General features: G+C 28.9%; 1 protein-coding gene across 2 annotated transcripts; it reads right to left on the reverse strand.

Annotated features, from left to right (window-relative positions):
• Positions 1-137: 137 nt before the first annotated feature.
• Positions 138-3,609, reverse strand: LOC8272437 (deoxyribodipyrimidine photo-lyase). Of its 2 annotated transcripts, none has more exons than XM_002509575.4 (9): positions 3,235-3,598; positions 2,517-2,860; positions 2,195-2,435; positions 1,861-2,018; positions 1,718-1,754; positions 1,435-1,493; positions 1,046-1,127; positions 898-969; positions 138-512 (listed from the first exon to the last, which is right to left on the reverse strand). In XM_002509575.4, exons 1-9 carry the CDS (start codon positions 3,535-3,537, stop codon positions 339-341), a joined length of 1,470 nt encoding a protein of 489 aa, XP_002509621.2. In that variant the 5' UTR covers positions 3,538-3,598; the 3' UTR covers positions 138-338. The 2 variants fall into 2 exon arrangements, 1 of the variants encoding a protein (XP_002509621.2); XR_001534708.3 differs by having other exon boundaries at positions 398-512; positions 1,435-1,521; positions 3,235-3,609.
• Positions 3,610-14,532: the final 10,923 nt, after the last annotated feature.

Raw genomic sequence — 14,532 nt, forward strand, 5'->3', positions numbered from 1 at the left:
AACTGAGCTCTTGAAATATAGAAATTAAAAAATGGTTACAGAGCAGTTGTTGAGGTTCGTACCAAAGGAGGAGATTTGCGTATCATATTCATATGCAACAATAATATATCTATAATTAGCATATGTAGCCCATACCATAGGAGCAGTTGTCAAGTGTTCTTATTAGATTTGCTTCCGTCTCAAATTCTCAATTCTACATATCTTCCAAAACAATGGATAAAAAGATAAAGGATTTTCTCTTTCTGTGTTGGGATTAGCATCCATCTAAACGAGAAGACTACATTTTGTTTTTTAACAGAATATAATAATAACCCTCGTCAACTGGAAATCTGGATGGCCTAATGGCAGGGCTCTTTTGCTTTTCTACCAAACTGAGTTTCTGCCTTCCTCTTCTTAATTTCACTCACAAACCTCTTGACATATGTAATGTAGCTGTCAACATTAAATTTCCTTTTGCAACCCGCGTAGTTCATATAACGAATTTTCCCAAAAATGGGTCGCTCTTTCCAACCCTGAAATTGGCATATAAGAAGAATTAAATGATGACAGTGAACCAGTCCGTAAGAGAAAATAATTATAACTTTTACATGGAATTGGGTGTTGTTTATGGGTGTATTGATCAAGCCTTTTGGCTTGAGTAGCATTACAATTTCATGTTTTTTCCATTTTAATTAAATAAAAGTAGTATTATCATAAAAACTAAATGATCTAACCTTTTTTCTCACATATTCTGAAGCTACGAACTCCATAATTAATCATTCACAACTCATGCATTGACCGGAATTGGCAAGTTTCGGTTCGCATATAGCAAGTATACAACTGAACTAAGTTTGGATATGGCTCCGTTACATTAAGAGCTCCCACAGAGAGAGAGAGAGAGAGAGAGATAAACCAAACCTGGTCATGAACGCCACAAATGGACCACATGCAACCAACATAGCCGCTGGGGTCTCTTCCATCTATTTCATACTGCATGTAGAATTTTAGGTTACACAAACTGATGGAGCTCCGGTAACAAAAGCGCAACAAGATCAAGGTAAATTACCTTGTCGTTTAGATATGTTGATATTGCAAGAGCTTCTTCAGGTCCTCTTGTCCACTCCAGAATCTTTTTTGCCCAATACATACTGCACGGAGTTTTTAACAATTAACCATAATATTTGATGGAATTGCGCAAATTCTCAACAATTAAAATAGAAATTTACAAGAGATTCTGAAGGCATATCCTATTTGTTTATAGATTCTGAGATCCAATATTAGGTATTTTTGAGTAATTATCGGTTTAAAAATAATAAGTTACTAGTAGCTCATGGCAACACTGATTAGTTGGTGCCAACATCCTCTAAGTTTGCAGTGACTAGCTAATTCAGAACAAATGTGAATTAACTATATAAGGATGCATAGCACACGGAGAAGCAAAGCGAATCAACTTACCGCATAAAACCATGCATCTTCCCGTAGTACACCATCTCCAACTGCGAAGCATTCCATAGCTGAAATTTGTGGCTTGATGATCAGAATCTTCATAGGAAAATACAGACAACCAAAGAGATATGCTTAAGTTGATACTGACTAATGCATAATCCTTTAAATTCGAACAGGGTTGCATCCAGAAAAGAGGAGAAAAATTAATACGAGGCAAGGAAGCTGATTTGCCAGTAAATTGAAATCTTCGTAGCAGAACTAGTATTAAAAACTGTCTCGAAACTAGGCTTACCAGATCAGCTGTCTGTGCCCTCTCTAATTGCTCCTTCCTACCGATTCAACCACCACTGGAATTTAGCAACCTCATCCAAAAGAACAAAGAAAACTTTGTGCGATAAAGTATAAACGAAAGCAAGCCAAGCCAAGCGCACTCACGAGTAAATATGTTCTCGCTTGTCAGATGCATGATCCAGCAAGGTATTACGAGCCCACTCCCATGCCCCTTGCAGTGAATCATAATGAGGCTGGTAGAAGCAGAAGTTATCTGCCAGTTCTCTACGCACGATCAACTCCTCCAAAAACGAGTCAACTGACTTTAGAGAGCAGGTAGATAAAAAATACAATAAGCACAAATAAGATTTTTTAAATCACATAGAAACACTACAATATGTATAAAACAAAACAGGGCAGAAGTAAGAGTTGGACCAATGTATTGCATGAATAGATATAAAAATGCTAGACCATGTATTTAAAAAATGACCCCACAAACCTGAGGACAAAGCTTCTGTGCCTTGCATGCCTCCAGGGCGCACCTCTGTGCAGATATCTGCCCAAAATGAAGATACGGAGAGAGACCAGAAAGCCCTTGAGGCTTTAGTGGGTTATTCCTATCTGTGGAATAATTCTTCAACCTTTTGGTCAAGAATCCATTTTTAGTTCCCATTAATACTTCCATTGCTGCATCTTCTCCCGGCATGCACCATTCAATTTCAGGAACTTCTGCTCCTTTCCTAGTCATGTAGATTTATACGATCAAATTACGATTCTCATGAAGCTCAACATAGCTTTATTCAAATAGGTTGATATCTAACCTTAAAACTTCATCAATAAGAGTATCCCAATCAATTGACTTATTTGCAGCAGCAGACCACATTGTATTAGGTGGTCGTAATGCAGGAAAATCAATAAGGTAATCAGGTAACCTTTTATTTATCTTACTCCTTATAGTCCTAGCACTGTACTCCAACTTTTCTGATGCTACCCAAATAGGTACAATATTGTGAGCATCAACTTCATGTATGGTCACAGTATCACTGATCCTCATGCAAATTTCATCTTTGCTTTTACGAATTTCTCTCAAAGGTGAGAAATCAGTAACTAAAAGTGAAGCCCCACACTCTCCTAAGAACTGCGGAATCGTATCTTCAGCTGCTCCCTTCATGTTAAATCCCATAAGAAAAAAAAAAAGACAAAAGAAAAACAATAAATATCAAAGAGAATGCTTAATTTAACCGCTAAGGAAATATTATGTAAGACTAACAGAGTTAGCTGGGTTCTCAACAAAAAAAATTAACAAACATAACATAGCAAATTTATTGTGAACCCAATTCAAGTTTAAAGTGCATAAAAGCATTCCCCTATTAGGGAATTTGAATTTGGTATTACAATTAAAACAATACCCTGTATTGTGTTATCATCTAAAAAAAAAACACAGTGCAGAATTACAACCCTAAACAGCCATTTCCCGAGACACAAATTTTTAAAGATAATGAAATTTGAAATTTTACTTTAGAGAAAGGAAGAGCTTACTTGGAATAGAAAAAACGGAATTTGAAGTCTCTCTTCAATTTTGCCCTGAAGTAGACGTAAGCCCTTTAACATAAACCCTAATTGCCTAGCTTTAGCTCCTAGAAACTGATCAAACAAATTAAAAGCAACAGCAACAGGTACATTGGCCTTGTTAGCTTGATCAACGGCATGTATTAAAGCCCAATTGTCTCTTAACCGCTGATCTCTAAACATCCAGTAAATAACAGGACCCGTCTGCTTTTCTAATCCTTCTTTAAGGACCCGAACTCGCCCTGGTTGGATAGAGGTTGATAGAGAGGCCATTAATTGCTAACGTGCACAGTGGTTTCAGGAAAGCGGAGAATAACGTCAGCCAGGGAGCTATGAAAATGGAGGGAATTTGGAAACAGTAAGTTGTGGTTTTGAAAGGACACACGTGGACCATTGTCTTTTCGACACGTTCTCACGTGGCGGGTATTTTGGTGGGCTGTCATTAGGTGTTGTCAGCCCTTGCAATTTCAGGGACCATGTACTGTGACCGGTAACCCTGTTCGGCCCATTAAAAGTGGGCCATCGACACTAGACCAGCTTCAAATTTAATTTTTATAGATTCAGCAACACCTTCCATTTTAGAAGTGAGGATGCTCAGTTAGAGAAAGGAGAGGTCATAAGATGGATTCCGATTCATATAATTTTATGGACTTGGAGATTCATTCACTGCCGTTTAATAGGTAAAAGAATTTACAATAGTATTTGACACGTGGATCAAATATTGACACGCGTCATACGTTGATGTATTTTTTTTTAAGTAATTCATGTTGATTGATTTTATATTAAATATTGATTGTTTAAATATAAATTATTTATTGTTTAACTTATTATTGAAAATATACGTATACTATAATGTAAATATTTGTAATATAATTTTAGTTTGATTTTATTTTTTTATCAATTATATAAGGACAATTAATGTTATGTTTATATTATATATATTTATTTGAATGGATTAGTAGTATGATTTTCATTAATGATAAATATCTATTGACAAACTAATAAATATTATGCCTGTAAATGATAAATATTTATATCAATCATAAAAAAATTTCAAGATGCATCATAAAAATAATAATTTTTTTATAAATAATTAATATTTTTATTTGAAAGAATTGATGAACATTATATATGCAGATAATGAATATTAATATTAACATTGATGGATAATACATGAAAGAAAATAAACATAAAATTAATTATAATGAATATTTTATTACAAAAAAATTAATTATTATAAAATATTACATATAATGAACATTATACATATAGAAAATGAATATTTTAGTACATATAAATCAACAAGAAATATTAATATGTATATGGTCAAATAAAAGTTTTTTGACATGTGTTACTAGATTCTGACATATATAATTTTTAATTTTGACAAGTGTACTTATTATGGACATGTGAAATTCAAGTTTATATATAATTTTTAATATAATATTAATTTTTATAAAATTTTATTATAAATTTTAAAATAAAGAAAAAGTTGGGACAAAAGTCTCCGCATTATACACTTTAGAAGTAGAATGCATTTACAACTGTGTAAGTATGATTTATGTTATATCTATATTATATATATTTATTTGAATAGATTAGTGGGTATGATTTTCATTAATGACGAATGTCCATTGATAAAACTAATAAATATTATGCCTATAAATGATGAATATTTACATCAATTATAAAAAAAATCAATATGCATTACAAAAATAATAAAAGCTTTCATAAATAATTAATATTTTTATTTAACAATATTGATGAACATTATATATACAGACAATGAATATTACAGTACTAGATAATGAACATTAATATTAATATTGATGAATAATATATTAAACGAAATAAACATTAACATTAACCATAATGAATATTAAGTTTATAGACAATGAATATTTAAATATAAAAAAGTTAATTATTATAAAATACATCTAATGGATATTATATATGTAAAAAATAAATATTTTAGTACATATAAATGAACAAAAAAATATTAATATGTATCTAATCTTTTTTTTTTTGACATATGTTACTATATCCTAACAAATATGATTTTTTTTTGACACATATACTTATTATTGGTATGTATTTAAACTTATGTACGATTCTATAGTTTTTCTATTAGTTAATTTATAATTTATATTTTTATATTAATAAAATCTTAAAATATACAAAACTAACAAAGATGTTAGAAATAATTTATTATTATTTTAAAATATTTTAATTAATTATAAAATATTAAAATATCAATTTAATTTTATGTATAAATTTAATATATATTATTATTTATAATCAAAATAATTACGACGGTCATAAAATAAGAAAATAAATGACTAGCTTTTTTAAATATATAAAAATATATTCAAAATATATTTTTGATATAATATTAATTTTAAATTTATTTATTATAATTTAAAAAAATTCATCTATAAAAAATAAATGCATATATCAAAATAAGAAAATTAATAATTTTAATATAATATTAATTCTCATAAATTTATTTTATTAAAAAAATATAATTAAGGAAAGACTATACTTAAGGTACGGACTAAGCTTGTGAGTGCACTGTAGCTTAGGCAATGTGACAAAATGGTTGTTACGGTTTTATGATGATTTACCTTCTTCTTCTTCTTCTTCTTCTTTATATTTCTTTTATAGCCATTAAGTCTTTCTGGGAAGATTGTCTAGGCAGTTGCAATTAAACTTCTTGAATTACGGCTTTCCAAACATGTAACCTGTGTTTTCATGTTTGATTGCTCCTTTTGCCGTTGCCCAATTCTCAATTCAAGTATAACTGTTGCTGAAGAACAAAAACAATACACATATAAGATATGAAGGTTTCAGTAAGAAGGAACTAGAAGTCCAAGAGCTTGACATCTAGTGGTATTAATTTCACTAGTTAAAAATGCATCGTTGGTGGTTTAAGGGTTTATGCAAATCAATAATAATATATATTTATAGTATAATTGAAACATTAAAATATGTAATGTGAACATGTAATCTACTCTCCTGCAATAGAATATATCAGTAAGGCCTAGAGAAGCAATAGCCAGCCAGTGATCCCCAGTAAGATATATTTTTCGTTGATCAGATATCAGTGTACAGTGGTCATTCATGGTGTAGTACATTCTTTTTGTGGTCAAAGAAGATTACCTGTAAATATATATCATTGGTATCATACATTGCATATTTTTCTACATATCTGCCATGACAGGACAGGGATTGCTGTCCTGACCCAAAAAGACTCGTCCTCTCTCCTTCTCAAACTACTTTCTTTAGTCTTTAGTCTTTACAGACATTCAATAAAAGGAGAGAGCTAGGGAAATATAGTAGTTAGTGGTAGTGGGCTGTGGGTCTACGATTGTCTCGATGACAAAGAATTTGGCTTTTCGATCCCCTTAAATATGTGTCAGTAACTCATATATGGAATTAATCTCCCAATAATATCAAAAACTAAAACAAGACCCATATGGTGTTCATCAACATTTTAATAGGGTGCGCCTCGTATTTCTTGAAAAAGATTCAACAATATGGTTAATTAAATTTAGGCTCTTTTGAATGTCTGCTGCTTGGTGCTCCAAGCCCATGTGAGGATACAAGACTTTTCATTGACCCAATATTTAACATAATGATTAGCAAATTCTGTCCTTCAATTCCAAGTCACGAAACTCGGTTTAAAAACTACAGTACTATAAATTCATGAAACTAAAAAGTTCCCACTTTTTCTGTTTTCTCCCTTTTTCCTTTTTCATGCACAAACAACCACCATAATGTTCTCTTAAAGTCACTTTGTTCTTGTAACTGTGTGTATGTTAATGTCCGTATTCAGAATCCTAATCAAACGAAATCATACTCTACAATACAAATGGCATATATGGCTAATGATATTAGAATTTGTAATCATATGATTTAGATCTCCAATATTACCACATTTAGTTGCAATAATAATCTCCCTTTTGTTTCTTTTTTTTTTTTTTCTTTCTTTCTTTTTCGTCTTTTGACAACAAAATTTGCACCCACATGCTATCTTTATTATATCCCAACACTTGTTGATAATGATGATGATGATGGTGTTCATCATTTGCCAATAGTATATACATAATTCTACACATACACTTCAATTTTATTCATGCCTTTAGCTAGTATATCTTTTGTCAATTGGTGTTGGTTTAAATTCTTATAGAATTAGTAGCTAGATGATTGGAAGTTTCCACTAGGGCAAAGACAAATGAAGTCGTTAGTTGCAGTATAAAAACTAAAGCATATATAATTCCAACTACAGGATTCTAATAATTATGAGGTATACCTACAATGTACAAATTATTCTAACACAATAATTATCACACATCTCTTTTCTCATTTTTTCAAAATCATAATGGTCACTCTAGCACATGTGCTACCGAACAATTCTATGAAACTATAAATACCATGTGCCTTTTTTCAACTTAAAAACAATAATTAGCCAATCCAGTAGTAGACTTTCTTTTCTTTAAGCAATCCAATAAGCTTGGATTAATAATTTAACATACATTCACCAAATCTTCTTTAAAGATTTTATACAGTAGCTATACAGTGACCTAAGCCAATACTTTTGGCTAAAACGAAAACAGAGGGACACCCCACTTGCTTAAAAGACAGTTATCACCTTCTCAGAGATAAACAGATGTCAAATTTGGGTGCCCAAATAACATAATACACTACTTTGTATATTAAATTTTGACTCCAATACAGGAATTAACAATAATTATGCTCCTAAAGTATTATAATTAAATCAAACCATGATTGACTGCTGAAAAAGTGGAAGAAAAAATAAAAATAAAAATAAAAAACAATAACAATATTATAGTAAAAAATTTGGGTACTCAATCAAATAAGTTTATTGGACATTTGGCCCACAAGACCCACTTTTTCTCACCGTAGCTTTTCACAAATCATAAACCCCAATGACCGGCTGCTTCTTCTTTTCAATTATTATTATCATTTGTTTTGAATAGTCAGTCAGGGACCGGTATTCTTTCTCCAATCAGCCTAAATCAGGGAGATTTAGAAAATAAAATATTATTAATTGAGTTTTCCCTTTTTACTCCAAATCGCAGAAACCATCTAATTATGGACTACAGCAGAAATCGATTAATAGTTTATTGAATAAAATTATAGTTGATAGCTTATAATAAAATAATATAAATATCTAATAAATTTATTTGTAGTTGTTGTTTCAATTATGCAAAACAATAAACAATGTTATTTCAAATTAAGAAAAAAAGATTTAACAAATCAAGATTAAAACTTTCTTTATGAAATAAAGAGGGATTAGCGTTCTTCTTAATAAAGAAATAGAAAGGTTTACAAAGGATGATAGGGGTGTTAAAAGAATATATGCAATAGACTAAAACATAATATTAGAGACGCGCATAAAATAAAGAGAAATACAGGCGGTCTCTTATTTGGGCATTCGCAAACCACTAAAATAAATAAATAAATAAATTTAAATATTAATTTATCGTTCATTAAATCTTTTTTATTAATAGGTAATCGATTTTTAATTTTTATCAAATGAGTATTACTTAATATGAATAAACTATCGGTTAATATTAATAATTGATATTTAATTATAATTTGAAGTGAGAGACTAAAGAAGAAAAAGAAAGAAGATGGCAGTTATGATTCCATTCATTGATTATGAAAGCTCGGTTTAATCTGCAACTATATTATATAATTCCTTAGGTCATTACAAGAGCAAATTACTAAAAACCCCCCTATCTCCCCCATACAAACTCATATCTTTATTCTCAATCAACTCAACTTGTTATTATTTTTTACTTTTAATATATTTTAACGAGTCTTTGAATGATAATTTTTTTATTAGTTTTTATAAAATAATTGACTTACTTTAGTTATTTTATATAAAGCGCGATAAATAATACAATTTTAATTTAAGAATGAGAGACTAGAATATTGTGTGATGATTAAAATATATTTATGTCATAAAAAAATTGAAGAAAATATTAATATTTAACTTACTTATAAGATGAAAAGAATAAACTAAAAAATCAATTAAGTTGAAAAAATTAAAATTTATTCACTTTAATTCAAGTGGTTTTATTTTTTTAATATAAAACCCAACTAAATTAATTTTAGTCTTTAAGAAATTAAATCAAAAGCATACTCAATTTGGAAGAAGACAAAAGTTGGGTGTGTGCTCACCCCTAATACTATCCTCTGATATTTTTTGACTTCATCTCACTTGGTCAGAATTCTATTCATCAGTCTTTGGTGTGACTTTGTTGAAAGTCAATACCATTTTGAAAGGCCAATCTTACCCACCTTATGCTATGAGTATTGTCGCAGGAGATCCGAGCTGCTGTCGTCTCTGATAGCTCCACGTGCCATCCACGTGGGTCAATGACAAAATTTTTTATATTATTATTTTGTCATATGATTTTTATTAAAGAAATTACCAAAAAATAATAATTTCACAAAAGATTGCCTGATGAGGTGCTTAAGATTGAAGCTTCAATATATTTTTACATATTAGACATAATGATGAATTGTTTTAATATACAAAAAATAGTTAGGTTAAAAGGCCTTTATAAAATCATCATTTGATTTAGGGGGGACCGAACTAATGAATTCTTTTCTTTAAACACATCTGAGTTTATAAATAAAATTCACACCTAATCTTCATTTTAAGACTTCTTTTGATAGATCAGGACATAATTCACTTTGCACAATGACATTGCATTACTTATCCAAATTGTAGTAGATTGCTAAAAAGCTAAATTACTTTAAATATTATATTTTTAAGATAAATGCACTTGTCTATAATTAATCTCAACCATTAAAAATAACATGAGTATAATAAAGAAAGAAGAAAAAATAGATATCTATAACTTTTCAAAATAAACGAATAAAAATAATTTTGTTGCATAACTATTTTATTTTGCCAAATATTAGGGATTTATCTGGTCCGTTGACCAATGTAGTTGATAATTAATGACTAATAATTGGTAGTTGGTAGTTGGTAGTTGGTAAATTCGACCATTTGATAAGATTTTAAAAAGTATAATTTATTTTGTTATAATATTTTTAATAAAGATTAATAAAATAGCTTATTATAATTAAATTCTTAGCTCAATCGTATATATTATTAAAGATATTTATAAAAATTATTTTAAAATAGAATTAAAAATCTAAACTCCACTAATATAAAATTTTAAATGGCATAGTTATAAATATTATAATTATTTAAACTACTAATTATATATTTCAAATAATTTAATTATAGCTGATATTGTTCAAATAAATCAATAAATCACTTTAGCTATAAGCTAATAATAGAAATTCTAAAACATAATTGATACATATTATATTAGTTGCTAACTGATAATTTTTCAGTCTATTAAATATTTAATTATAATTACTCAACGAGAGATAATTATCATGTATATAAAATATTTGAACTAAACACCATTTAAATTTAATAATAAAAAAAACCACATTAATTTAGTAAAATCTTAAGTACTAATATTCTAAGATAATGATAAAAAACTACTTTAAGAGTAAATTCCAACTTGATTATATAATTATAATTATTTTTATCTTGTATTACATAGAATGTAACTTAATAGGCTTTTGGATAATTTACTCATCCGGTGATTGGCAAATGAAAATCATACGTCATTATTGTTACAATATTTATAAATTAGAGAATTGCTTGAAGAAATTAGAGATAAATATTATGTGAAATTTGTATATAAATTTTATAAATAATAAAGAATATTTGTTAAAAAGATAAATTTAAAAAAAATACAATATAGAACAGTTGTGAAATATAAATTAGAAAGGGGAGCCATCACATGACGTAAGACGAAAAAACAAAAAGGGGCGTGATGTGTACGGACATTGACCAATGAGATTCCATATATATTATAAATAATCCTATTTTATACCCCACGTGACACTTTTCTTTCTTTTTAAATCAATTCCCTTTTCTTTAATACTCTATTGCCAGGTCAACCTTCACTAAATATACAGAGGAATTAAAGGTTGAATTTGGCCCCTGAACTGTATGGTCACGCTCAATTTGAACTTTTAAGCTCTTTTAATTTAAAATTTTATTATTTTAATTAAATTAACATCAGAAAATGAAAGTCATTCATTCTCCCACACAAATTTTAAAAAAATTAATCTACTAATTCTTAAAAAAACTAATATCAGTTCTAAAATATTTAAATACATAATTTAAAAAATTAGTAAGATTATTAATTTATTATCTTTTAGTAACTCATTCTGTTTTATAGAGAGTGGGTTACATTCTCTCAAATTGGATAATTAAAACTAAAAGAGTAAGATTTGAACTAAATTGATTCCAAAAGGTCAGAAAGAGCTAAATTAAATTTTACTGTAAGGCATTTGAGAGTATATTTGCAAAAATAGCTAAAATTGAGAGTGAATGAAATGGTTTTACCTTCTTAGAAACGATAATGGCACATACTCTAGATAAGAAGGATATAAAATTAAGAGTTTTAGAATTTGGCATGAGTTTTATAATTAAGAATTACCATTTCTTGCCAAAATTTTATCTTAATAGATTTTATTTAGTAAGATTCATAATAAGGTAATCATGACTGTATTTTTCTCGTCTTTGATAGTTATATTTATTTCTAAAAGAAATGTCTCATTATTTGGAAATTTCTTTGTAAAAGATACGAGTAAATGTAACACAGTAATGGATAAAAGAGACTAGTCAAATGGGGTGACAGCTTTGACACGCATAGAATTTATAAATACTATATAATTATTTGGGTCAGCTAAAATGGTACGAAAGAAACCGTATATTATGAGATTTCAAATTGCACCGCTAATTACTAATATTATCATTTCCTTTGCGGTGGCCCCAGACAATTGTACGAATACAGCAATATAAAAGGCCATGATTATGACACGTTCTTCCTACCCTCGATTTCTTATTATAAATAATATGTTACTTTAATGTATCAAAACCTAATGGAAAAGAAACGACAAGAATAAAAAACAAATTAACCTGTAATAGAATTGTAAACAAATAAGCATGATCAGTGGTTCTAACTCAACAGTCCTTCAAGCTCTATTCCTCAGTCCTGTCTCTGCGTCTCTGTGTGTATATATATAAATATTAATATAACCATAGAGAGAATATATTCTCTATTTGTTGAGGTCTCTAAGCGTAACCTTACCATTCTAATATGAGTATTATGTAATCAAAAGTCATTAGTGGTCTAATCTTCTCTTTCACAGCCATTTATTTCTACTAATTAACTTCTTATTTTCATTTTAGTAAGTTTCATCTTTTTGAAGAAATTCCAAAGTTTGGACTCTCAACTTACTGTCATACCACATTAGGTCGAACATGTATATAATTTAGATCATTATTAATTATGTAACCCACCTGTTCCAGTATCGCCCCCATTGAAATTAGGTAACTTAATCACATGTTATTTTATCACTTTTAATTCTAACGTCTCATAAGATTGCTTGAATTTCCAGTCTCATTGTAAAGCTTCTTTTAACCCATTTAACCACCCTTTTGTTCTTTTAATCTTTCTGTCCCATCCCATACCTTGTTGTTGAAACTGAGTAAACAGATAGTTAAATGCTTCGTAATCAGAAATGACTTAAAGTAATAATATTTATTTTCTTTGTCGCCATAATGCAAACCATTGTGCTCTTAATTACGACAAAAATTACTGTTACAAGGTCATGTAATAAAAAAATTTCACTAGAATTGGGGGAGGGAGAGAGCTATACAAAAACATGGGAGATTTTCCGCTGATTATTTTTACTTTATTTCTATCACCAATGAAGGTGTTTTTCAGTATCCAATGGTAGTCATTTGTAAAGAAAAATTTATATAATAAAAAATAAAATAACTTTGAAAAGTATATTAAATTTAAAAAATAAATAGGGCAACTATAGATTTAAGCTTTTAATTGTCTTTTTTAGATAAACGAGTTATGCACTGAATTTACACCAGCATTAAGAAAAGAAAAGAGAAAAAGAAATACGTACGAACTATATATATATATAACTACAAGCATGCATATGCATGTTGAGGTGATGCGAGCTAGGACCACAAGTGTATTGCAAAATGATAAAATGAGTACATAATGAACAAAAACAAATAGGGTTTGGTGTGGAAAAAACATAAAGAGAGAAGACTTTTTGGCAGCATTTTCTAAGAGAAGCTAATTTACCTTAGCAATAATATATATTAAAGGATACCATGTGAAAGAACAGTGAAAACTGAAGTAAGACCGTATCTTTCTTTCCTTAAAGGAGGGGTATTTTCTAATGCTGAGGTTTGTAGGTGAAACCCAATAATTTGAGCTTTTCTTTACCAAAAGAGAGAAGGTTGGTGGTCCATAAGAATCATCGATATTATTATATACAAAAAAAGTTTAATATAAGATCAAAATTTATACATACGTTTATGTGCGTATTACAATAATATATATATATATATATATATATATATATATATATATATATATATATACAGTTAAATGGACTAATAGAAAAGAAAAAGAAAACTTTATTTTTGAACACTGTCTATATGATATGGATTTGAGATTAAAAAAGGGTTGAAATTATTGTACTTGGCTAATCCAACTACCATCACTACAGAACGTGCGAGTCATCTTAGTATAATTTGATGTTTTTGACATTTCACCAAAATGTAGAGGCAATGAGCTAAATTGAGCAACATCATTACATGTGCAACATTTTGCAAATCTCATGTATATAACCTTGCTTTATATATTATTATATATACACACAAATTGCTCTGCTAACTTCATCTTCACTTTTATGTTAATTACTTTTTATCTACTTAATCTCCCCAACTCGACATGAATATTATGTTATCAGGTTCAGTTTATTGTGATAAAAAGTGATCTTGAATATACAAACGTGTGCACTTGAATTCTTTCAGACAATTAAATTTATAGTGAAAAAGACACTAACAGAAGTATCTTTTTCCTTTTTCTATCTATTTTTGGTCAATTATTATTTCTGTTTTTCACTTTGTACACGAGTTTATATGGACATAGTCAAAAAAAGGTAAGAAATGATATAATGTAAATACCATGTACAATGAATTAAATTCCCATAGGAAACAACAAAAATCTCTCTTTTAGGTTTGTGGGGTAGACGAGCAGCAGATGAATTTAAAAGAAATGAACCCTAACGTAAAAACAAGAATAAAACGGCAAGAGAAAGGGAAAA

Source organism: Ricinus communis, chromosome 5 (assembly GCF_019578655.1).
Source record: "Ricinus communis isolate WT05 ecotype wild-type chromosome 5, ASM1957865v1, whole genome shotgun sequence".
NCBI classification, from domain to species: Eukaryota; Viridiplantae; Streptophyta; class Magnoliopsida; order Malpighiales; family Euphorbiaceae; genus Ricinus; species Ricinus communis.